The sequence below is a fragment of the Nycticebus coucang genome, chromosome 6 (genome assembly GCF_027406575.1).
Source record: "Nycticebus coucang isolate mNycCou1 chromosome 6, mNycCou1.pri, whole genome shotgun sequence".
In the NCBI taxonomy this organism is placed as follows: Eukaryota; Metazoa; Chordata; class Mammalia; order Primates; family Lorisidae; genus Nycticebus; species Nycticebus coucang.
Window position 1 is genome coordinate 53,270,820 of NC_069785.1, and position 26,824 is coordinate 53,297,643.

Consider the following 26,824-nt stretch of genomic DNA (forward strand, 5'->3'; position numbering starts at 1 on the left):
GAGCTTGCTGACTCTTTGCATTTATAGTTTTCATTAAATTTTGGAAGCTTTTCTGCCATTATTACTTCAAATGTTTGTTTGCCCTCCTTACTAGCCCCAGACTGTAATTACATGTGTATTGGGAACTTGAAGTTGTCCCGCAGCTCAATGATGTTCTTCATTTTTTAAGACTTTCTTTTCACTGTGTTTCATTTTGGAAACATCTATTGCTATGTCTTTAAATTCACTGATTTTTCATCTGCAATGTCTAATCTGCCCTTAATCCCATCCAGTATACTTTTCATCTCAGAAATTATAGTTTTCATTTCTAGAGTTTAAGTTGGATGTTTTTTCTATTATGTTTCTAAAATGTCCAGTCTTTCCTCTAGCTTCTTGAATGTATAGAATATAGTTATAATAACTGTTTTTGTCATCTTTACCTATTAAGTCATTTTGTACATGTCATTCCAGAGTGGGTTTCAATACACACGTACACACACACACACACACACATTGCAACATTCTTCATGTGTTTTTCTGCTTCTTTCAAATATTTTGCTGGATGTCAGACATTGCAATTTTACCTTGTTGGGTGCTATAGCTCAGTAAAGCACCCTTTAATTACCAAGGGAAAGAAATACCCTTGCATAAAATCCACATGGCTGACCTGACCATCCGGATAATACATTTTAGCCTCATGCCAAAAGGACCTACTGTTTATTTAGCAATAAACTAAGAAATCAAAGGAAAAACAGAAAGAACCGAAGACAAATACAATTTGAATACAGCAATCCAATGAATGACCTCTTAAAAATGGAGAATCCCCAGCATGGAATTAAGCCAGACTGGGTGATGAAAGGAGTAGCATTTTGATAGTTTGAGGTTCAGAAGAGAGTATCCTGAGCCCTGGATGGATTGGGTCCGTACAACCAAGAAGGGGGCACAGGTATTTAATTATGGTGAGGGTGATTGTTTTTATATGTCTTTTGGTGATTTGAAACTGTCTCATTGTATGAGACTTGTTTATTCATATTCTTTACTCATTTTTAGTTGAGGTTCAGTTTTTCTTACTAATTAACACATATTTTTCCTTTAACAACAATTATTACATTTAATGAGAGCTAACAACACATCAGGTGCTATGCTAAAAGTTTTAGGTATGTATTTCAAAAAGAGCCTTACCTTATTCTGATAAAATCTCTGTAAGGTAGGCATTATTATTATTATTCCCATTTTACAGAGAAGTTGCTGAGACTTGGAGTGATTAAACATCTGTTCAAGGTCCCACAGCCAGTGAGGGAAGGAATTAGAATTCAGACATAGTATGCCTGGCTCCAAAGTCCATCTTCTTTATACTGTACCTTTTGGCCTAGGGTATTATCTGCCTTTTAATTTTGTTTATAGGTCTTTGAGGAAAGGATGGAAAGTTTTTAATTTTCATGTAGTCAAATCTATGAAACCTTTTGTTTATGGGTTCTGCTTTCGCTTTTATGTTTAGACTGTTTGCAGTTACGTATAATTTCATTTGAAATCTATTCTGTTACATTATATGTGTTTAAAATAATACAGTGATGATAAGAGCCTGCCCCTTTTAAGAAACAATTGGCCAAAATAAGTTGTAAAGCTGCAGGACTAGCAAAATAGGCAATTCACTACAAAACAACTTCTTAAAAATAAAGTATGGGCAAGGATTTGAGATGGGTAACTTAATTTATAGCTGTTTCTCTCTTTTTCTCTTTCTTTATTACTGGGGAAAAACTGTCTCAGGATCAGCAATATTTAAGTAGATATAATGTCAAGCTGTCACTGTGCTTGTGTCTGTTTCTGAGCTGGAGGAAGAATGATCCCAGCATAAGAACACTGGGAGAACAGAGTCTGAGTTCTCCTTTGCGAGCAGCCCAGCGTTTCTGGAGCTGGAGCCAGGCGAAGCAGGTGGCCTTGCTGCTGGCGACTCCAACTAACCCAGCAACAGGGGTTAAGCAAAAAGGCTGTGCCTGAGTGGCAATTGCTTGGACTGAAGATAGGACAGGACTGAGAACCTGGGACCCAAGAGAGCCTATGAGCTTCAGGAAGGAAAAAGGAAAACTTTAAGCAGGTGGTTATAATGACCAATGACGTCTTGTAATTAGTGGGTTAAAGTATTTACCCATTTGTGTGTGGCTATTCCTATAAATCTTACTCAGTGTTATATTTTGAATTCAATTGATAAAACTGAGCCAAGAATTAGATTTTAACCAAGTACCTTTTGTGGGGAAGGAATGACTCTAGTCATGACCCTGACCAGAGTGCAGATACTTTCAGAGATAGCTAATGAGTGAAAAAAAGCAGGCCAGAAACCAAACCATATGATCACAGCAACCCACACCACCCCCCCTACACACACACACACACACACTCCTATATATCCTCGTGACCCTGACAAGAGTAAAACCATCCCAAGAGGACAGCTAGTGATAGAAAAGTCGGAGGCCAAACGGCCCAGTTACAGCACCCCCACCCCCACACTCTTAGAATGCCTCAAGACCAGTGGGAGACATCAGAACAATCTCCCACCCTGGTTCTGGCTGATGGTGGAGATAAGGCCCTGGTGCAAGATTAACACTTTTCAATAATTTTAAGATTAGTCTCTGACACAGCCTCATTCACTCTGCAGAAAAAAGACACCTCTCACCTGCATTCCCACTGCACTAATAAAAGCCTCTTGAAACTGCGTGAGAGTGAGCTGGCTCCTGCTCAGACTCCACTCTGCACTTTCTCTCTCCTAATAATCCCTGGTCTGGCCACCTCTCCTTTTTATAGACCCTTCCTCCCTTCCCCCCAACTCTATTCTGGTACCTCCCATCTTTATTAAAATAGTATGAACTGAAGATTTTTCAGAAAACAAAATCAGCTTGTTTATATTCTAATCATGATCAAATATGTTCCATAACATCAGTACAAACATACAACATTGTTCTTATGAAGATTGCTTTTTTTTTGAGACAGAGTCTCAAGCTGTTGCCCTGGGTAGAGTGCTATGACGTCATAGCTCACGGCAACCTCCAACTTGGGCTCAAGCTATCCTCTTGCCTCAGTTTTTCTATTTTTAGTAGAGACGAGGCCTCACTTTTGCTCAGGCTGATCTCGAACTCGTGAGCTCAAGCAATCCACCTGCCTTGGCCTCCAACAGTGCTGGGATTATAGGCGTGAGCCACCATTCTCAGCCTTTATGAAGACTTCTTAATTTAATGCTCACACTCACCCTTTGTGTAAATATGGTCATTTCCCCTGTTGTGTTTCCTATGTTGTCAGCGAAGCTGGGCCCCTGTCGAGGGCCTTGCTGAGGTCAGTGCACTGCCAGGTCATGCACTGCCCGTACCACGCTTGCCCAGCCTTTGTTTTACCAGGGGTTGGATCCTGAAGGAGGCCACAAAACAGGCCTGGAGGGGGAGGGCTCCTTCAGGGACTTCTGCCATGTGTCTTCAGATGTCCCCAGTGCTATCACAAGGGGTGTTTCCCAAGGCCCTGATTTTAGCTGCAAGTGATTTTGCCAGGGACACAGGTGTGCAGGCACTTGCTGGCACTGCCCCCTCCATGTGACACAGTTGAGGAGTCCTGAGCAAAGCCTGCCCAAGCCACTGAGCTCATGTGGTTCCCATGTCCCTTGTGTGCAATAGGACTGGCCAAGGCTTGTGGGTGGACTTCAAACCAACACTCATTAACTATTTGTTCAGCATTTTATTAGAAAGTCCAGACAATGTTGGAGGCAGGCTGTGAAGGAGGGCTGCTGGAGGCTGTGCTTGGTCTCCACAGTTTGGTTCAGCTTTGCAGACTCTGCCCAGCAAAACAAATAATGCAGAGATAGGCCCTCACCCTTAGAAGATGAGCTGGCCTTCACCCCCATCCTAATCCACTTAGCAAAGCAGGCAGATCTGGACAAAACCAAGTTTTCCCCAAGGCATTGCACTTTTAGGGATAGTCTAGTCTCCTTTGCACATCAGTGCCCCAGTCTCCCTATGTCGCCCTTGGTAGAGCGTCACAGCTCTCTCTCACCAGCCTTGCGGGGCAGAACTCCACACAGGTTCTTCTGTCCAAGAGAGTGTGAAAGGTTTGCGTTTGATTGCCCTACAGACCAGGGCACATCTGTGGTTTCTGGTTTTGCTGTGATGTTGATACAGGCAGGCAGGGAGCGGCCATGTCTTGGGTACCCTAACTACATAGCCCTACTATCTCTATGGTCCTATTTTTAAGAGATTTTTGGAGGGTCTACAAAAATAAAAGTATCCTAAAGAAGCAGGCACAAGGAGAAGCAGGCAACTGCATGAGAGAAATACCATTGGTTAAAGAGCTCATTTCCCTCCCAGTTGAGCAAGTAATCAATACTGCAGTCTTTATTGAATACCTATGGTATACTTGATGCCATTCTAGGCTGAGGAAGGGAATGGATGACGGAATGGGGCAAACAGAAAAAAGAATGACATAGTCCCTACCCGTAAGAGCTTGGTGGAGAGGCTCTGTGCCCATAGCTCAATGGTTAGGGCACTAGCCACATGCACCAGGGCTGGTGGGTTCAAACCTAGTCTGAGCCTGCTAAACAACAATGACAACAACAAAAAAATAGCTGGGTGTTGTGGCAGGTGCCTATAGTCCCAGCTAGTTGGGAAGCTGAGGCAAGAGAACCACTTCAGCCCAGGAGTTTGAGGTTCCCATGAGCTGTGATGCTCTACCAAGGGCGATGTAGGGAGACTCTATGTATCAAAAGAGAGGGAGAGAGAGGGAGGGAAGGAGGGAGAGAGAGAGAGAGAGAGAGAGAGAGAGAGAGAGAGAGAGAGACAGAGGAAAGAGAAAGGGAAGAAAAAGAGCCTGGTGGAGAAGCCGGAGCAGCAGTGAACTGATGAGCCAATGACTGGCCATGCACAGATGCTGCTGGCCTCAGAGGAGGCAGTTGGTGGCACTTGGGCTCTCTTGGGAAGGGAAGGTCATGCAGGATTCAGCTGGGCTCTTAGGAGCCCAGGCAGGGTGGCCCAACAGGAGCACCTGTCCCCCAGCCAGCTGATGCGGGATGATAGAAAACAGCTGGACATGCTCACATGGGCTGACAGATACCTGGTGACCGGGCACTCAGCTGATCTACCTGTGGAGCTGCAGTGTAACACCAGCTGGGGTGTGGGAGGTCATGCCCCAGAATTTCACTGCGTGCTTCAGAGCAGCTCCATACAAGGTATCAAAAACAAAACCAGATCAAGTGAGAATTTGACGTTTATTGTGCATACAAAGAACAGTTCACAAATGAAGAGACTTGGGCCGCACCTGTGGCTCAAAGGAGTAGGGCTCTGACCCCATACACTGGAGGTGGCAGGTTCAAACCCAGCCCCGGCCAAAAAAAAGAAAAAAAAAAAAAATGAAGAGACTTGAAACCGCAAAATGGCACAAAGTCTCAATCTTACAGCAAATACAGCTCAGTTTCTAGAACATAAAAGAGGAAGTATTTTGGCCTGTTTCTTGATTAGCTGTCTTCTTCTTTTTTTTTTTTTTTTCAATTTCTTTGTGGGTTCCCCCCACCTTGCCCCCTGAGATGGGGTCTCGGTATGTTACCCAGAGTACACTCAAACTCCTGGGCTCAAGCAATCATTCTGCCTCAGCCTCCCCAAGTAGCTGGGATTACAGGCACACACACAACTATTTGTCTGTAGGTGATTAGTTGAATTTCCTTGAATCACAACAATAAGGATGAAAAGCTTCCTTTGTGTTTAGTTTATGTTTAAGGTTTGCATTTGAGGGTGGGGAATCAGGAAGACTTCCGTTTTAGTTATGTGACTATGGGTGGTTGTTCTTGGGTATCTGAATAGTGGTCTCTAGTCTATTTGTGTTTAACAAAGGCAAAACCCACATTCCTATTAGGGTGTGGAGACTGCCCTTCCCACTTTAGGGCCCCAGTACGAATTCCTGTCTTTCCCAGGGATGAGTCCAGGCTGTCTGACCCCCAGGTTCAGACCCTCTGAGGGATTCCTCAACATCTGTGGTCTCACCTCCAGTGATGAGCAGCTGGGTCACCACATTCATACCCCAGCTCTCCTGTCCAAGGAATCTTCAGCCAAAGGCAGACTGATTATCAGCTCCCTGGAGCTTTTTCTAATGGGATCATTTGCATACATATAATAATAGTAATTTGCATGATTAAGTAGAGACATAAAAAGCATTCAGTTGTCTAAATGATATGCAATTTATGTTACAAAATAGGTCAGATCTGGAAGGTGACTTAGAATTTAAACAGCATTCCTGCTGGCAAACTGGAGCCCAAGCTTGAAGCACTTCAGAGAAACAATGACAGGACCTATTGTTTTAGGAACATGCAAACCAGATCAAGCTGGCGAGGATGAGTAGCTTTGCACCCACACTTGCTCATGAATTAGTGTCGAGAGTCAAAGGTGAGAGGAAGGGAGATCAAGAGGCAGCCAACCAGCCGCTGGGAGGTTTTGAGTTCCCATGAGCAGTGTGGCAGCTTACTGTATTTAGCTCTAGTCATTCTGATAAAAAAGACACACTTTTGATTAAACTGTCACCTATGCACAGAAATGCACACATTTTCAATTACACATTTATTAGTAGGAGTTTATTATACTGTTCATATGCAAAGGAAATGAAAGCAAAAATCCATGTTTCAAGTTGAATTCAGATGATTCCTTTACAAAGGCTAGGCAGTATGAGAAAAGAGATGACGACGGGGAAGCCAGGGAGGTGAGCGGCTCCACTTGTTCCCATCCCTCCTCCCTTATTCCCGCCTCCAAGTGTTTCCTCCCACCCCCCATCCCCCAGTCTCCCAGGGGAGCAGAGTGAGACAATCATCTGTCTAGTCCAACCCACTTATTTTACAGATAAGTAACGGAAGTCAATCTCACCCATTTACTGAAGGCAGCTGTCTTTTTATTTGTTTTATATTTGGGGGGTTTCGTAATTTATTTGGGGGAAAAGAAAAGTCTTATGGCTAATGAGCCATTTGAAAATCACAGGACTAGACAACTGGGCTAGTCCATTCTGTTTGTTTGTTTAGATTCAACCGAGATCTGTCCAAGTTATTTCAAGTGTGGTGAGTAATGGTGAGGGTGTGATAGTTGGGTTCATATACCACTCATATGCTCTTGATTCTCTCTGAATTATTAAAAACACAGCAAAGTAAAAATCATACGTGATCATATCTTTTACAGCTATATAAACTAAGAAATGGGGGCAGGAAATCTTCCTTTTCTTCCCTGAGAAGAGTCAAATGGAGGACCTGCCCAAATAGAACCAACCCGCCCAGGAAGAAAAGGATGCATAGAATGTCCCACCCAGGGAAAAGGGAATGTGCCAGTCCCCACCCATCTGCCCTTTAAAACCCCTGTCCACCTTAACCCACGTGCTGAATCCCTTCTCACACCCAGCTCACCCACAGCCTGGCGGGGAGGGGGATAAAGGCTGCTGTGCCCACACAGAACCTGGACTTCTTTCCTTTCATTTCATGTTTCAGAATAATCTTTTATTTTCCGTCTTTGACCTCTCATCCCCTAATCTCAGTCTCCAAGGGCTAAAACAAAAATCTCTTGGATGGTTTGGTTCCTGACCCTCTCAGCTTTACTCTGTGCTTATGCAGACGTATCTAGACATTCTTGTTTGATCAAAAAGTTGTGTTGTGTGGCTTGGGCCACACCTCCCTTTGGTCACTTAACATGTACAGGTTGTCTTTCCAGACCATACATACGGATCTACCTCATCGTTTCTAATCTGTTTAACTCATTTTTTAAAAAGTTAGATTCATATAAAGGTACAAACGATTAAGTTCCATTGTTTGCATGTGTTAGGTAAAGTCCAATTGTAGTCGAGTCCTGCCCCAGGAGGTGGCCCATATACCCTCCCTACATTGTGCCCATTAGGTGAGAACACACCAGTCCCTCTCTCTTCTTCCCTCTCCCCACCTCTTGAATTTAATTGTGTTTTCCTCTCGTGTGGGGGTCTAGTTGTTCATCTACTATCATGTTTTTCAACCTTTTTTGTCTCATGGCACACTTGAACCTATAGTTGAACTTCCATGGCACACTTAAATTATGCTGATCAAAAAAATGAGCAAAAAAGGAATATACTTTGTGCTTTGAACTTCTTTTTAAAATAATTTAATTAATGACCTTTAAAAATTTCACGGCACCCCTAAGATCCTCTCACAGCACAGTGGTTGAAAATCACTGATCTACTGGTTTCATGTTAGTATTGAGTACATTGGATACTTGGCTTTTCCATTCTTGTGATACTTTACTAAGGAGAATGTTCTTCAACTCCACCAAAAATGGTGACAGCTGGGAATTTATTTCTTACAGTTATGGAGGCTAAGAAGTCCAAGGTCAATAAGGAGGAGGCTGACTGTGCTAGCTCGGGTCTCTCTTCCTCTTCATATAAGATCACCAGTCCCACTCCTGTGCCGGCCCATTAATCCACGAATGTCCATTCAGTCACTCTTAAAAGAACCCCCTTCTCAATACTGCCACGTTGGGTACTGAGCTTCAACATAATTTTGGGAGGAGGGCATTCAAACCATAGCCACTCTTACATGTTGTCAGTGCTGAAAACGTGCCCCCACATGATGTGATTGTCCATGTCCATTGCTGCACTGATCTTTTCACCGAGGAGATGAACCTCATGGGCTCCAGTATTCCTTCTAGGCAGAGAGTTCTACCTTTTCAGTGATGCTATGGCCAAAGGTGTACTAAGCCTGAGCTTTCAGGCACTGTTCTTTATTTTGCACTCAGGGTGATAGCCGCTGTTCCCACAACATATGTCATCCGTGCAGGCATGATTGGGCTAAGAGGGCCTCCCACCCCTGTCACAGACCTTAGGCCATGCCTGGCTCACCTCTTCCCAGCACCACCTGATTCTCATTTCATAAACCCTCTGCAGTTCACTGTCACCTTCTCTCAGGGAAAATTCTCCTGTGGGGACCACTGATGTGCTTTCCTACTTGAAGGACTTCTCCCTTGAGCAAAAGTTCTGGGCCTAGAACTGGGCACAGTTCTAGAGACAGCGTGTTTTAGTCTGTTTCATGCTGCTATAACAGAATTCATTTTCCTTATGATCAGGAAAAAGTAGTTTCTGACTTCCTGGCCACACTTTTTCATACCTTACGTGTCATCTCAATGCAATCTTATGCAGCCCAAGTTTGTTGAAAGACTATTCCTGAGAGAAGATTGACGTAATGTACTGGTAAATATCTAAATTAACCTTTAGCATACAAATGAAATGAAAACTCCTTCATAGCTTTTACAGAGGCTTTTCCTGACCCAAATCAGTGATAAGCTGCGAAGAGAAAGGCTAATTTTCCCTACTGAGGCCTCTGTTGTTTCAAACTACCTCTTCTGCTGTGATCCCCCAGGCAACAAATGAGCCATTGTCAAGCCTTTTCTTGTTCTCTCAATGGGCAATTAGACATTTTTTAAGACAATAAATTTTGTTCGCAGTGCAACTGATTACAATCATTTATGAAAATGACTGAAAACAATGAATCATAATTTTTTTCTGTCTGGTTACATTAAGATAATCATCAGAGCCATAATAGTAAGAGCAGTGGACCTGGAATCAGTTAACTGGAGTTGAGCCCACCTCTTCCACCAAGAGCTTGAGTGAATGATCTCATCTCTTCAAGCCTCTATTTTCTTATCTGTATGACAGGGAGCTGTTGGCAGTGGCACCCAGAAGGTTTCCAAGGAATTGGAAAATTTCTTAAGCTAGGATATGTATGTATGTGTTTGTCCTATTATTTATCATTAAATTGATTGTAGACCTTTTATATATTTGTGATATGTATGATACATTTCACGATCAATTTTTAAGCAGCCAATAAATACCTGTTGACATACTTAACAAAAAGTAAATAGAGTATAAGTTTTCCTCTGGATCTCCTAGCAAATGTTATAAACCTAGATAGAAGATAAAATCATTTTTTTCCCTCAAAGCAAAACATGTACTTTTTAATAATAGTTTAATTGAAAGAGCAATCAGTGAAAATTTTGAACAAAAGAAAGGACACATCATGCTTAGTACAGCTGCCTTCTGCCCTAGCCCTCCACTCCTCTTCACTGGAGGTTTTTTAGATCTGTCTCCAGAAATATTCTTGAAAGACAAAAACAAAGTATTTTAAAAGGGCAGCAAGAGAGGGGCATATGGAAGTGTTTGTGTGCACATCCCGGTTTCACATGAATAAAAGCATGTTACACATGCTGCCCTCTACTTTGCATCTTTTTGTTTATCTTAGAGATCTTTCACTACCAGCCTATGGACTTTACATGATCAAATTTGGGTTTTGCGAAGCTCACTAGAAGCAGAGAATGGGAAGGGGGGTACTGGGGGTGTGGGCAGATCAGGTGTCAGGCTAACACCACATTTTGGTGACCTCCCGCCACAAGTGATCATCCGGGGAGAACAGGCAGCCTCCATATGGCTGTTACCATCTAGTGACTGTCTCCACCTGCCAGGTACTGAGCTGGCTCAGCCCTCCAGGCAGTGCTTACATTATTCACATCTTCGGAGAAGGAGGCCAATGTGCCATGAGATCAGGTACCTCATCCCTGCTCGCCCAGTTAGTCAGTGCTCATTCCTAACCACTAAACTCACCACCCCTTTTTTATTCAGGCCCACAGATTGAGCCCTTCAGACACGCCAACACTGGTGGGGGTGGGGTGATTGTTCTCTGCTTGTCTGACTGAAGGGCAAGTCCAGGGCTCGCTGCCTGCTGACTGTCCCTGATCATCCTGTCTCCTGTCTCCCCTGCAGGTCCGAGTGATGGTGGACCTGTGCAACAGCACCAAGGGCATCTGCCTGACAGGTAGGCTGCAGCCAGGACCCAGAGTGCTCACACAGTGACCATGTGTGCCGGCCAAAGGGCCAGAGGCAGAATGAACACCTAGGGACACTTTATGTTCTAAAAATACATGTGGGTTTATTTTGTTAGATGTTTTTAATGAGCTAAAAACCAATTGTAATATAATTATGAAGAATAATAATATTTTCAATATTGCCATAGAAATATAGACATGGAAAATAACTAGGATGTGGGTTAATTAGAAACGTATGGTACCTTGAACCAGGGCCATAGATATTTTTCTTATTCCCATTAGTTTTAAAAGAGGAAAAGAAAGAAGGGAAAAGACCTTGCTAAGTGGTAGAGTTCTCTTACTGGGAAGAATTATTTCCCCACATCATGTATCTGGCATGAACAGGAAGCTAAGCAGCCAAGAAGATACTTTTTATGAAGAGTCTTCTGCGTGGTGCAGACCATGTTCTCATGGAGGTTGGTCTCACTCTGCTCCCTCTACTTGATGGATCAGGGACACACAGATGGGGGGAGGGGGAAGGAGACTGACCAGGATACGCATTAGCCTTTGAGAGGAGGAATGGCTGCTGGATAGGAAAACAAAGAGGTGCATGGTTTTGAGATGATTACCCCATACCTGAGCCTGACAGAGTCCAGCATCTTACCTGGGGGAAGATGCCTTCAGAAGCTGGGGATGAGAGAAAACACAGGTCCCCTAGTGGTCACTCATCATTGGCTCCCAAACCAAGGAAGGCTCTGGCCAGGCCAGGGATGAGCCCACAGAGCCTGATTTCAGACACTGCCTTTCCTGCCTCACCCAAAGGAGGTGCAGCGTTCTGAGAGAACTGGGGAAATTATTTTCATATTAAAACAGTGCAGTTGTCCCTTCATATCCATGAGGGATTGGTGCCAGGACCCCCAAGGATTCCCAAATCCATGAGTGCTCAAGTCCCTTATGTAAAACGGTATAGTATTTGCATTTAACCTATGCACATCCATCTACATACTTTAAATCATCTTCAGATTACTTATAAGACCTAATACAATGTAAATGCCGTGTATTATTTTCTTATTTGCATTATTGTATTTTTTTTAATGTTTTTGATGTTCAAAAAATGTTTTCCATCCTCAGTTGAATCTGCCATTGGGAAAGGAGCAGTTCCAGAGGCCTGACTGCATATTGGGAAGTGTTAGCAGTGTTCCCTGGACTTTAATACACAACCACAAGGCTTTGAGGCCATCTGAAGCTTTTGTCGGCCTCTGAGCTCATGGCCCCAGGCCCAGTTAGAGCCTTTACAGGGTTGAGGAACCCTAGGCAGCAGGTTTCAGATTGTAGGAAACCCAGCCCTCAGCGGCAGTTTTCTCCTCAGTCTCTTTCATCACCTGCCACATTAGAAGCACAGGATAAGTTTGCTGAATGAATAAACCGTGGTTTATGTGAGTGCGTGGACAGAGATGGTGACCTGGTAAGAAAGAAGCTTCCCTCAGGAACTGCAAATCCAAGTCTGACTCTCATCTACTTATTTTGGCCTGAGAGAGAAAAACTATAATCCTGTGGCTTCTTGGGAAATGCTAATTGAATGATTTAAGTTATATTTCAGCACTCTTGGAAAATTAAATATCTTCAGAACAGCTTGGTCCTTTATTCCGCAACTCTTATGGCTTAAGCATCTTTCTTCCATCTCTGGAACCTCCTTTTCAGAGTTACGTGTGACAGTAATGAGTGCTTGAAAAATGGATAGATGGAATTACAGGCACAAAAGCCTATTGAGAGGCACAGGAAAAGCCTCTTCCTTTTTTGATTTTTATAGTCATAGACCTGAGAGCCAGGCTGAACAGCGAATGCGTGGGACGGAGCTATTGAGACCACTTAGGGGAGGCTGGCTGGGAGCCGGGGAGTGGGGATCCATGCTAGAAATGGGTTGAGTAGGTTTTTCTTTGGCACCTCAGAATGCTTTTCAAAAGTCAGAACCTTCTCCTTTCTTGCCAGCTTGAAATTGGGCCTCTTTGACACAGAAAGTTCTTTCATTAAAATTAGGTGTGAAAAGTATAAGTTGCAAAGAGAGAAGATGCCCTGGGGCAAACCATACTGTCTGGATTGGGGGTGGGGGCAGGGGACAATGGGAGGGAGGTGAGGGGACCCAGGGCTGAACTAGGCAAGTCCAGGGAGTGGGCAGAGAGCCTTGGTCTAGAGCTTTAAGAGGATACCTGGCAGGAGGGGTCTCCAAGGCAGAACCTGGGCTTGGGACTTGGGAACAGTTGCCAGCTTTACACTGGATTCATCTGTGAAAAAGCAGGTGCTCATAACTTGAAGCTGGTCCAGCCATGACCATGACATCCTACTATGGTTGCTATGGCAACCAGGACAGATGCTGTGTGATTTTGCGGGGCTAGTGACATCTCAGGTGAATAGTGAGGTTAATTCCCTAGCCAGAGCTGTTAGGTGCTTCTGCTAGTACAGGTTTTGTCAAACAACAGGTGTTTTTCTGGATCTTACTCCCGAGCCAAGATGTCCTTGGGACCTTGGAAGCATATCTTCTGGAAGAACCAGTGTCTTAAAGATGGCACGTTCTTGGGTTATTCTTCACTTACTGTGTTTTCTACGTGTGGGCTTGTTGGAAAAATCTAAACCATCACGTTGCTGGGCTGCTGTTGGGGCAGACATGCTTCAAATCTATAGCACCCATTCTCTCTGCAGCCAAGTGACACTAACCCTGCGATAGCATTTGTCACTCCTCTCTCATCCTGTACCTAGGCCAACGTCAATAGTGGGTCATGGCTGCTGCTGAGCGTGGGTGCATGTCACTCTTTTCTAGTGCTCTACTTCTGACATTTCTCTCTGCAAACTGACATGTCTTTACTGTACTTTGCCATCCACAGACCTCAGGGGATGTCTAGGGACAAGTATCTGGCTCAGCTTCTATCAGACATCCACCCAATTCTAATCAATTCTGGCTGCGAGAGTGGGGTGGGTATAGTCAGAGTGAGCCGCGTCATTTATAGGGCTGAGTGCAAAATGCTAATGCAGCATCTCTTATCCAGAAAGGCAGGGAAAAGGCTTTTTTCCTTTTTTCTGTGGTCTTGACCTGTTATGGTGGGAGTTTTTATTTGCTGCTTAATGTCATACACCATGTCCCCCCGTCCTCTCCCCACCCGTTGCATGGACTAGTCATAGAGCAAGTACAGAGCCCAGGGCAGCAGGGAGCCCCACCCTGTGATTCAGGAGGCCGGGGCTCTCCAGCCCTGCCTTTCCTGCACTTGTGCTTAAGATCCCAGGTGGAGGTGGCAGAAGTTACTGACAGGGCAGTGAGTGTGGAAGACACATCATGGGGCAAGGGAGCATGTGGCAGGTGACCTGTCTTGGGAGACAGGACTCCCAAGCCCTCAGTGCATGCCCCATGACTTCACTGACAAAACACAGATCCAAAGATAAGATTATTAAGAATTTCCAGACAGTGACTGTAGGGCATTAAACCCAAGCATGGAACCTCCTTCCAAGGCAGAGCCCTGTGTACCTGCACAGGTGGCAAGCCCTGGACACCAGCCTTGAGGACACTGTCAGTCTGCACATGGCTGTATCCTGTGAGGGCCTGCTAGTCAAGAAAGGGAGGATGGAAACATCCTGAACGATGGCTTCCTAAATGCCCAGCTGGCACACATCGTGAGATTTGACCCTATTTGACATATCTGGGGGCTTCTTCCAGGTGTCAGGGGCCTGGAATAAGCCAGGCTGTCGTGCTGAGAGGACACCAGGACATCCCACCATCACTGTAGCTCTCAGCACCTCAGGATGTCTGTGCGACCCTGACTTCTGAGCTCCTTGGGGCGGTCATTCTTTCTCTCCTGAAATTCTCTTCTTCTTTAGTCTCTGGACAGCAGCCCCGGTGGACTTCCTCTTCCCTGTGTCTCTCACTACTCTCTTTCCCGCTGCCTCTGTGCTCCCTGGCTTCCCTCCAGATGTCCCCCAACTCCAGCCCAGAATTTTTACTCCTGCCTTGAGACTAGCTCTGAACCTTTTTAGGGTCCAGAACCCCTTTAAGGATGGTGACTGATCATTTCCCCAGATAATTTCACATCACATCAGAGGATCCATGACCATTTGCATCCCAATCACCTGTAGTGCTTCATAAAAATGCAGGTTTCTAGGTCTCACTTGAAATCCAGACTGAATTAGAATCACCAGATGAGGCCCAGGTATCTGCTTTTAACAAGTAGTGCTGGGGACTCTGTGGGTTCATATGCCAGGAACTCTAGCCATAGGGTGTCAGTGGAGCTCTTTCAGGAAATCCTAATTCAAACACAGCACTATGGTGAGAAGCTTGGCCATGGCTGGTGTGTCCTAAATACACTGCTTCAGCCAGGAATCCTCAACAGTAGTCCAGCTGCACGGGCGTGGTTATTGGGCTATCCCGGGAACTCCTAAAACCTACTATATATGGTTAAATCTTGTATCTTACAGTCAAATCGTCTTTTTACCAACCTGCACATCTGAACTTAACTCCACTGTACTTGGGAATGATGATTGATTTCCTCTGACCTCTGGTAACTGTCCATCACCCTCTTTCCAAGGCGCATGCACCATCTGGTGGTAAAGTCCTGTAGCCACAGGCTATGCTCACCCCGAGAGTGGAAATTCATTTCAGTAAATCCTATTTCCCCACAGTATCGCAAGCATATCTGCAGGCACCTGTCCTTTCGAGAGTCCCCACGTCTGTCAGAACAGCCTCCCTCCATCCCCCTTTGCCTCCTGCCCATTGGACATGGAGTCTTGCTCCCTCAAGAGGTGAAACGCCTCTTGAATTTCTAGCTTTCTCTACAACTCGACAATCACCACATTTACCCACAACCTTGTCCCTGATTTTAAATACAAAGATCTGTTGAACATTTTCTCTGTTACTCTCTGTCTGTCTGCCTGCCTGTCACTGTCTTTCTCATCTCGTCCCACCTAGTTCCATTCAATGTCTAACAACAAAGAGGATCTCAGACCCACGCTGATTTCCCAGCGCCACCCCCTTGCTTTGAAAAGGGGCGCATCACCCCTGCAGCTCCCTCCCGACTCACAGATATGCTCTAGATCTCTTGCCTGGCATTCAAGTTCTTCTACCACCACTCCACCCCCAAGTCTTGTGCAGCCTCATCTCTGCACACTCCAGCTTGGCCAGTCCTTCCTTCCCCCCATCCTGGATCTTGCAAGGCCTCACCTCTGTACCTTTGCTCCTGCTGGCCCCCATGTGGAATGCCAGCCCGCATCTGCTGCCATCTCATTTAGTCAGGGCCCTGACTGCAGGTTCACCTTGGGGAGCCTTCTCACACGGCTGTGTGCCCACACCCCAGACCCGCAGCTCTCCCACATCACACTGTGGTTTCAAAGAACCCACCTTCCCCACATAGACTGTGAACACAGTAGACACGGGGACCAGATTTCTTGGTAGACTTTGGTGCACACAGTAAGTGCTAGAGAAATCTTTATTTTCTGAATGGTCACAGGCCCTGATTTGCAGGAGGACCTTTCCATTCCAACACTGGTAATCATTACATGTGGTCTAGAGAAACGAAAGGAACTGGGCTGCTCATGTTGCAACCTCATTAGCTTATCTGAGTGTTCAAATAGCATAGCTAACAATAAGACACTCCTATTTGTGGATGCAAAATCATTTCGTTAGGTTTTATATATAAATGATTTGTCTGAACCCCTTAGATCCTCAGGTAATTAGACACTAAGGAAGGTATTTGTTACCCGATCCAAGCTTTCCGTTTTTCTCAGGCTATTTTATGCAACCAAACAGAGATCCAGCCAGCCAGCTTCTGCTCCCAGGTCCCCTCTGCAGCCAGAGACCAGCTGACCAGACATGAGCACTGGGGGCTGCTCCTCCACAGCATCGCCATTCGCTGGCACCCTGTGCCCGGGCTGCACGAGGGCCACCTGCATTGTCACTGGGCCTCGGTTAATCAGGTTGACTGCTTGAGAGATAACTGATCTAGGTATCTAGAGTGACACCAGCTCAGAGATTATTCTTGTTCCACTGAAACTTAAGCAAAAGTGGTTTGACTGGCAAATGGGTGTTTGTTGAATTATTTTTAAGAATTTTTTTGGCAAATATAGTGAGTTCTAAATAAAAGGTGTGAGATTAGTTACTTTGGGCAAGTAGGTGATTCGGAGAGTTTAAGAGGGGAGGGTGCTCTTTGTTTTTTGGGTTGTAGCGCTGGTTTTTCTTCCACCCATGGTTTATCATCTACATTTCTTTCTTTTTTTTTTTTTGTAGGACCTCCTGGCCCACCAGGTAAGAGCCCAGGGACTTTGCTAGTTCAAAGGGAGGTTGCGGGGGGCTGGATCCATAGGATCCCTCAGAAGGGACACAGACGGGGAGGGAGAAGTCTGGGGACACCCCTGGCTGTGTCCCTCCTCCTATGCCCCTCTCACTTGCAGACTGGCTGTCACCGTCCCCACACAGGGTATTGCTTTAGCCAAGAAGGAAGGAGGCAGGAGAGGGTGTGAAAAGGGCACTTCTCGGTTTTATTAGCTGAAGGTAATCCCAGTAACTTCAGGGAAGATTTTGTTTAAATGTTTTTGTTTCCATGTTTCGATGCAGGACCTCCAGGAGTTGATGGCTTTCCAGGACACAATGGATCAGACGGACAACCTGGCCCCCAGGGCCCAAAAGGCGAAAAAGGAGCAAATGGAAAAAGAGGAAAAATGGGTATTTGGCAGCTCTTCTAATTACTTTCCATGTTGTTTGTCTCCACAATTGCACTATGGACGGGCTAATGCAGCAAGTGGGGTGTTCCATCTCTGTAGGAGCTGAAGTTGTGTTCTGGGGTGCCACGGGCATTCTATTTGTTACAACCCTGATGAATGTTTATGGCAGACTGGAGAAGCTGTCTCCCTGGGAGCTGATGCTGCTGTCTGCTTACTCTGGTGTAGGGAGGGTGGAAGGGGCAGGAGCTGGTGCCCAGGAGGGCTTTTCCTGGCTAGAGGAATGGCTTAAACTGTTGAAGTAGAAAAGCAGCCTCTGAACCTCCCCAATGCTGGCATTCAGGGGTGACAGGATAATCATCAAGATGTGGCTGACATCTCCAACAGACTTCCTCGGGCCCGTCGTGAATGGAGGCCTTGCTACCACCTGAGCAAAGGTCCAGAGCACCAGGCTGTCCGATGTGTCCAGGGAGCAGTGGGAAGCAGAGGCTGGTACAAGGCCTGGCAAGAGGCCGGGGACAAGGAGGACAGATTGGGAAGGGCTCTGGCCACTGATCCTGAGAAGCTATGGGGCAGGATCGGCCGACCCATGGGAAGAAAGCTGGCATGACAGGGCTTGTGTGCAGGGCCTGAGAGATACTTAGGCAGCTTCTGAGAAGGGGTCTTGGCCACCTGTTGAGGTCACTGTTGAGGGGTGAAAAAAGGTTATTTTTAGTTAGAGGCTCTTCCACGCCTTCTTCTTTTCAACCTTTTGACTCTGCTACCCAAATTCACATGGACAGGCTGTAGGCTAGAAGAAATACTAGATCATTCTTCCAGACAGCAGTTACCCTTTCGGTCACCTCTGCTCTTATTCCCATGAGCAATTTAAGTGAGGATGAGTGCAGAGGAAGAAAGTCGTTGCACACCTCTGCCACTTGGCAAGCCCTACCTGCTCTTGTGGCAGGGTCACCCGTGCCAAAAATGGGCACACACGGCCCAAGCCATCTCAGTCCTCAGAAGCCCAGCAATTACCGTGGGAATTACAGAGTAGTAATGGATCATTCATGAAGGATAATAATTATGATTATAGATGAGCACAGACATCGCATAATGATGATTATCAGTGTGCAGACATTTGGCTTATCCTGGGAAGACTCCAAAAATTTAATCCAGTCCTGAGGATTCAGCCATGAGTATGACAAGGGCAGACTGGGGGGGGATACGGAGGGGAGAAGAGAATTTTTCAAAAAGGCTCAAGAGGGTGAGCTTAGCACACTGCCCATAACTTAAGGAACACAGGAAGGGAAAGTTCGTGCATTTGCGGAATACACACTTCAGTGGCAGATACTGTCTGAGCACTGAGATCCAGAAATGAAAAGGCCTGCCTTCATGAAGCTCACATTCTGTAGAATACACAGTCTGTTCCACAGTGATAAATGGTAATGAGGAGAGGCAGCGCAGAAAGGGGGTAGGAAAGGAATGTGGGAGCCGGTGGAAGCCATTTTAGAAGGAGAGGCCAGGTAAGACCTCCTGAGAAGGGACTTTTGAGCAAATGCCTGGAGGAGGTAAGACAGGGAGTTGTGGGATCCCTGAGGGCAGAGTACGAGAGTCTAGGGTACCTGGAGAATTTGAGGTACAGCAAGGGGGCCAGGGTGGCTGGACAGAGGAGAGCAGTTATAGTCAATTTGAGATTAGGGAGGTAACCATGCCAAATCAGGTCAGCCAGCCTTAAGAACTGGGATTTGTACTCAGAGTCAGAGTGAGGACTGGAAGCAGAGCAGAGCCACACCCAACTTTTCATGTCAGGGAGAGGATGGCACAGCAGCTGTGCTGAGGGAGGCTAGAGGACGGGAGGAGGCTTGGAGCAGGGGCCAGCAGCAGAGGAGGGGGAAGGTGTTGGGTTCTGTTATCATGAAGGGCAACCTCGGTCCACCTTTTCTGAGATTGCAGCAAAGATGCCAATCCTCCTTCCCAGCCTTCTCCTCTAGGAGGGCCTCCTGGGATTGGAAGCCTGAGACCAATATTGAGGATAGAAGTTGAGTCACCAAGGGCCCCAGCAGGAAGTCCTTGTCTCAGGCAGGGGAAGCCAGAGATTAAACCCCTTCTAGATAAGCACATAAGTTATTTGAGGAGCCTGACTCTGTGGAAAGAGGTTGTTGATACCCTTGCTGTGCCCTGGGCCAGCTCAGACTCCAGAGCAAGGGCCAACTCCGGAAAGTTGTCTATCCTCTTCCTCCTCCTGAGCCACAGGGCTATTCCCTTCCTACCTGTGTGAGGGAGGAGGGGCCAGAGGCAGCAGGGTGGCAGAGGGGAATTGGGCTTCATTCTCTAGAAGTGAAGGGTGCCATGGTTAGGTCTGGCTTTCTAAATCCCACTGTGGCTACTGTCCCGGAGCCACACAGGAGCTGGAGCAGGGAGTGGACCGGGAAGCTGCCCAGACACCACTCAGAGCAGGCTGAAGAGAAGTGGGGGGCAGATCATGGAGTTGAATGGTATCTAGAGTGAAGCCTCAGTGCCCAGGGGAGGGCAGACATGAGGGGTAAGGGTGGCACCAACACTGACTCTGAGATTCCTGTCCTGCCTGAGGCATAGACTGATGGGCTGGCCCCCTAGGCAGGGACCAACTCATGTTTAGGAAGAGAGTTGTGGCTCAGTGTGGAATGTGTGCATTTGAGACACCTTGAGCCATTTAGAAGGAGACGTCAGGGTGCCTTGAGACTAGAGGGAGGCATCAGGTAGAGGCATGTGGCATAGGGGACCAGGGAGAAGGGGATGAGGAGGGGACTGAGAAGTGGAGGAAGACGGCCAGGAGAGGGAGGGGACATTCGTCAATAAATATTTATTGAGCAGGTTTCAAGTGCTGTTGAGGAAACAAAACAGATGCAGCCCCTGTTCTGGAACTTTCCATTATTGATGGCTAGGCCAGCAGTAATAGACAACAATCACACATATACAGTCTGAACATGAGATGTGTGTTTGAAGGAAAAGAACAGGGTGCCACGAGATACAATGACAGGAAGGGAGGCTGGGGAGGGGTGCCCAGGGGGAGCAGGGCACACACTAGGTGTGCAGTGGGCCATTGTAGAGTGGGAGTTGCTGCAAAAAACCAGACCAAGTATAGTTAATAGCAAAGACTTGTTAAAACATCTGCACGCAGATGGGCTGCAACCAAAAATGGCATCAGCCCCAAGCTAAGGGAGTTCTTTCACATGGGGTCGAGTCTTATCTGATGAACGTTCGGGTGCCCCTCAGGAGGTGATGTACGTGCAGCTCAGTCACTGCTCGGTAGCTCGTGATGTGGTGTAAAAGACCAAGGTCATCTGCTGGAGGCCTCGGGAAAGGTCAAAGAGTTATCCCCTGTAAATCTTTTGCAACCTGGAAAGAATGTTTAACAGAACCAGAAGAAACACACAAGTCCTATTCTTTGCTTAATGAAGGTCTAGGCCCATCCGAGGTAGAGGCAGACTACGTTTTATTTGCTTAATAAATGCTTAGACCCATCAGAGGTAGAGAGAGACTACCAAGTCCCAGTCTCCACTTACTGAGTGTCTAGACCTCCTGGAGGTAAAGAAAAGACTATCAGCCAAGCAGCAAGGTGAAGCCCCAGGCAGGCCCAGGCCCTTCCAGAGCCTTCAGGTGGTGGCTTCCAGGAGGGGTACTGCAGGGTCTCCTGCAGGGATGTCCCTGCCAGGCCAGGTCACTGACTGTGCAAGAGGGAAGGACCATTATTTAAGCTGAGAGTTAGAGGATAATTAGTGGTTTGGCAGGAGGGCTGGGGAGGGGAGGATGTGGGTATACAGTCCACAAAGAGGGAACAACAAACATTCTTTCTAAAAAATAGGGGAAAGGAACTGTGTTCCACAGAGATAGGAACTGAGTGAGGGCAGGATGTGCCCTCTTGCAACAATCTTCTGAACAACGATAAACAGCTCACCTTTACGGGTGGGCAGTCTGCTAAGTGCTCTGTGTACTTAGCTCATTCAGTCCTCACACCAATCCCTCCTGGATGGATATTTTTGCTTGCCATATTTTTTTCCAGAGGAAGAAACTTATCTTTCTATTTCTCAAATAGGCTGAGCCCACTCTTGCCCCCGGGGCCTTTGCACTGCCGTGCCTAGTCCCCAGAATGCCCTTTCCCTGCCCTCCCCTTGGCCGGCCCCTCCTATGGAGCAGGGCGGATTTCACCTCCCCGACCTCCATGTCCAGACCCTGCTTCACTTAGTCTGTTACCTTGCTCTCTTTCAAAATGTCCGTTTTTGAAGTCACCTCATGGTGCTCATTCCCTGACGTGCTGATGGTCTGACTCCCTGGGGGGAATGTGAGGTCTGTGAGAGCCAGGCCATGTCTTTCTTGCTTTGTCTTTACCTCCAGGGCCTGGAACACCCAGTGAAGGAGTGCAAAAAAATTGTTGTTGAATGAATGGGCATAACCTGTCTAATGTCAAAAGCTAATGAAGGGAAGGGACAGGACTTGAATCCAGGTCTCTGTGACTCCTACAACCCTGCTCTTAACCACAGCGACGGTCAGCTTCCCTGCTCCAGGGCTTAGGCCAGGTTGTGAGAGCAGTGTTATTGGAGGTGCCAAAGAGCAAGAGAAAACAGGAAGGAAACGTGGGCCTCAAGGGCTGGTGTAGTTAATTGTTGGGGGCTTCAGATCCCCTCCACACTGAGCTCCAAAGCTGAGTCTCCAAAGCTGGGAGGGTGGGGAGGCCTCTAGCCTTTCAAAGAAGCCTATAGGACATTTGTGAGAACACACAGTACAATGAGTAACCAAGATAGAGTTGATTTTGTGCCTCTTGTTCCCTGCTTTCAAGGCACAGAGGAACAGTGGAAGGAGTTCTAGGAGCACCTGCCTCAATCTCCGCCTGGCCTGAGGCCTTGACCTCCCCACATAGAGGAGGTTGGGTTGCAACAACTCTTAACATGGTTTCTAGTTTGAAATACTCCATTAGAATGTTCGTGTATGCAGGCAGGGACCTTGTTTCATAGATTTTATTATTTATCACAGCTCTTAGCAGGACCCAGCTAAGGCTCAATAAATAACTGATGAATGAAAAATGAACGAATAGATACAGGAGAAGACTAGAGCTAGGGTCTGTCTATAAAGGCTTACAATCAGCTGGAAGAGAAGATGGATCCTTCACCCAGCATGCACTCAGTAACTATTTATTCTGGTTGGAAGGCTGCTTAATACTCACAGCAGGCAATACTGCCAGAAGAAAAAGCTAACCTTCCCTGCGCAGAGGATGAGCAGACAGGACCCTGTGTGGAGGTTGGACTGTGTGGTAGATCTAGGCGTAAAGGACAAGAGAGAGAGGAGGCGTCAACATCTTGGAAATAAGGGGAGGGAGAGGTGGGGAGGGCATTGCAGGGAGAGAAGGCTCACAAGTTATGAAGCCAGCTCTGCGGACTAGTGGGGGATCCAGCTAGATGGGGATGGGGGCTAATGGCTTTCAAAGCAGGGCCAGGGGTTTCAGCTGCACGGATGCAGGAGGCAACCAGGAGCCACTATAGGGTCCCGAGAAGACAACTAACCAGATGAAGCCAGAGCTGAAGGTCTGTGGCCTACCTGTTGTTTCCAGGACATTGAAATATCAAAGATTCCTGGTTTCTTATCTTAGAAATGCTAAGGTAAATGGTGGGGAATAGCATGGAGCCGGAGCCACATGGTTTGATTTGGGTCCTGGCTCTTCTGCTTATTAGCTGTTCAACCTTGGGTGAGTTCCTTAATCACTCAGTGACACAGTTTTCTTATTTTATAAAATCAAGGCAACAATAGTATCAACTGCCTGGTATTATCAGGAAGATTAAATGGGTTAATATATATAAATATATAAAGTTAATATATATGAGTTAATATATATTACTGGACACATGCTAAGTGCTCCATTAGTGTTAGCTATTATTGTTCTTGTTTTCAAACGTGGGGACGGGGAAACTTTATTTTAGACCAAAAGGAAACCTCAGTGGAAATGTCTATATTCTTTTAAAAACACTGACTTAGATTTGGAGAGAGGAGTTGGAACTGGAAGAGATTTACTCTGCCTTACAAGGTGCTGGAGGGCAGGTGGAAGACACCCCCCCCAAAAAAAAAAAGAATGAAAGAGACTTAACTGCGGTCAGTTGTGCAATTAGCATCTTTTATCAAGTATGACATTCTGTTGCCTCAAAATCAAGCCTTTTCTTTCTTTCCATCTATCTCTCATTTTCTCACTGAAGAGTTAATGCTGCATTCCTGTCTCTCGAAAAATCAAAATCCTCATAAAAAACAGGAATAAAAGCCCTTCTCCTTATTCATGTCTCGGGGCTGGGTTTTATGCGACACCCTCTGACCCCCTCTCCCCCGCCTTAGTCAGTGGCAGATGGTACTGCCGAAAATAAAGCGTCCTCCCTCAGCCCCTGTTGTGAAGATGATGGGGTTGACCCCAGCCCCGAGATACCACGCAACCCCAAACTCTAATGCTGGTGAAACTGTTTGTTTTGAGTGGGCGATACCAGGGAAGAAAAACAGCAGAGTCATTTCTAGCACACCAGTTAGACGGGAAGAATCCAGCCTTTCCTCTGTAGCAGAATGTACCGACTCGAAGCCAGCCGGGAGTCACAGGACAAACAATGCCAGGGTGCACATCACAGAGTGTCACAGCGTCACTGTGCATGGCTATCAGTGCTGACCTTCCCTAAATCAGGGCAGGATGGAAAATGCCAGATACAGGTCTTCTGGTGGTGAATTGCACTGAAGTGGTGTTTTATTTCTGATATACAACATACTCTGGCCCGTGCAGGGCCAAGGTGACTTTACCAGCAAAGACAAGGAGATGCTCCCCTTAAGAAAGAGTGGGGACGTTCTATGTCCAGTCTGCCTTTGCCCTTTGCCAAAATGCCCCCACCCTTTCTTAATGAAACCCGAAAAATGGTAATGCAGCCAAGAGTCAAATTACATCTTCAAGCAAAGGCCTTTCAAAGGCTTAGATTCCTGCCTATGTGAGGGCTGTGTCGCAACAGCCGCATGGCTGCAGGAACGTTTTTCTATTTCACATACGGCCATGTTGAGAGAGAAAAGGCGTAAGAGAAAGGGATGAAAGAAGGGAAAGGAGAATCAGATGATGCAGAAGGCTCTTTGTGACTACAATAAATGCCTGAAAAAGAAAACCCTGAAGTAAGGAGCGGATACCATTTCCCTGAGCACTGCAAAGCTATCAGTTACACTTGGTGCATTGTGCTGGCTGGACTCTATGGCAACGTTCTCCTCTTTTGTCTCCTTCAGATAATGTGCCAAATTGCCTATTTAACAAAAGAACATCTAACAAAAGAACATCTTCTCATGCAGAGGGCCCCCCATAAGGCCTCTTCTCTAGTAAGCCAACCACTTTCCAGCCAGATGTCCTTGTGAGGGGCAGGTGCACTGGATTTTCAGTGTTGTTGTGAGGGACACATTATGAGCTGGGACCCCCTAAGAGATATGATTTGGCCCCCTGGATTAGTTAATCCACAGCAGGACAGGTGCTGCAATGGAGGGGTGCCCCACTCCCTTCCACGTCCTTTTCCGGAGTCTCCCCCAGCTCCTCTGTCAGGGTGGTCATGGCTTTCACTGAGATTTTCTTTAAGATTGGCTGAAATCTAACAAATGTTTTTCTTTGTTCACTATACTTTCTAATAATTTTCAACACTTTGAGATTCTTTCGCACACTGCTGTCTTGCTCAGATAGTCTGTGGACAGTCCTTTGAATATGGAAGAGCAGAGACCATTCTGAATATTCATGACTCCTCCAGGGTAAATGAAAGGTTCTCAGAGCTCCAGAATTACATTTTAGGGAGTGATGGATTCATGGCAGCACAGAGAATGGTGCTACCTGGTGATGTGACAAACTCCCCATCACTGAAATCTCCAACAGAGGAATTTGAGCAATTTCTCTGCTGAGCAGTATCTCCAGGGAGCTGTTGTCAAAATGAGCAAATATCCCAGGAGGTAGGGTCTTGTGTTAGTTGGTCCATCTGTGGCAATATCTTTGCACAATATTAGGCAATCACTTCCCCTCTCAGGGACCTCTGTTAGAGGCCAAAGGTGGAAAGGCACCTCAGAGAAACAGGTCGAGTAGAGATAATAGCAGAGATTTATAGTAAGAGCATCTGCAAGCGGCTGGGCTGCCACCAAAAACGGAAAGTGGTGACAACATCAAGTTAGGGTAAGGGGCCCCTTTTAAAGCAATTCTGGGTGTGGTGCATATGTAGCTTAGAAGGTGGGGGGCTTGCCTTGACATGGATCGAAGGTCATCTGCTGGAAGAAGATGGGAGGGTTGTCTGCTGTGAATCTTCTACAATCTGGAAGGACATTTCACAGAACCAGAAGAGCAAGGAGAGGTCTATTCTTCACTTAATCAGTGTCCAGACCCACCAGAGCCAGAAAAAGACTTACAAGTCCTATTTCCTGAAGAATGGTTGATCATGCATTATGGTGAATGTACTAAATGTCACTAATAGTAAATTTTATGTTGTACATATTTTACCACAAAAGAGAAATTACTTATGTCTCACATTACAAAGAAAAAAGGAATGGTTAGGCCCAAAGGAGATATAGAAAACTAACAAGTCCTAGTTTGGGGGGTGTTTTTTGGAAACAGAGTCTCAGTCACCCTGGGTAGAGTGCACTGGCAACACAGCTCACAGCAGCTTCAAACTCTTAGACTCAAGCAATTCTCTTGTCTTAGCCTCCCAAGCTGGGACTACAGGCTCTTGCCACAACACCTGGCTAGTTTTTCTATGTTTAGTAGAGATGGGTCTCACTTTGCTCAGGCTGGTCTCAAACTCCTGGGCTCAGGCAATTCACCAGCCTTAGTCTCCCAGAGTGCTAGGATTAGTCGTGAGCCACCAGCAGCTGACTTACAAGTTCTATTTTCTACTTAATGAGTATTTAAACCCCCTAGAGGTGGAGATTTAATGAGTGTTTATGACCTCAGGTAGAAAAAGACTAACAGACTCTAGTAGCTTTTTAATAAATTCTTTGAGATTCCATACATAGTTATGTCAACTGCGAATAAAGACAGTCTTAATTCATCCTTTCCAAACCGCATGGCTTTTCTTTTTCCTTGCCTTATTGCACTGGCTAGGACCTTCAGTAGAACATTAAATGTAATGTTGAAATCATACCCTTGTCTTTTTCCCAATATTAGGAGAAATTATTTAGTCTGTGACAGTTAAGGATGACATTAGCTGTTGGTTTTTCTTAGATGCTCTTTTTCAGATGGAGGAAGTTCCCTTTTACTCTTAGTTTGATGACAATTCTTATTATTAAGAATGGGTGCTGAATTTCTTCAAATGCCTTTTCTACATCCATTGCAATGATCCTATGATTTTTGTTGT

The 26,824-nt window shown here is 46.1% G+C and overlaps 1 protein-coding gene across 2 annotated transcripts in view; it reads left to right on the forward strand.

Annotated features, from left to right (window-relative positions):
- Nucleotides 1-26,824, forward strand: part of GLDN (gliomedin) — a 69,962-nt gene that overhangs the window by 17,847 nt on the left and 25,291 nt on the right. For both annotated transcript variants that reach the window (XM_053595981.1, XM_053595982.1), the window contains exons 2-4: nt 10,753-10,804; nt 17,056-17,073; nt 17,383-17,490. In XM_053595981.1, coding sequence (XP_053451956.1) covers nt 10,753-10,804; nt 17,056-17,073; nt 17,383-17,490 — 178 coding nt within the window. The remainder of the gene's footprint in view (nt 1-10,752; nt 10,805-17,055; nt 17,074-17,382; nt 17,491-26,824) is intronic.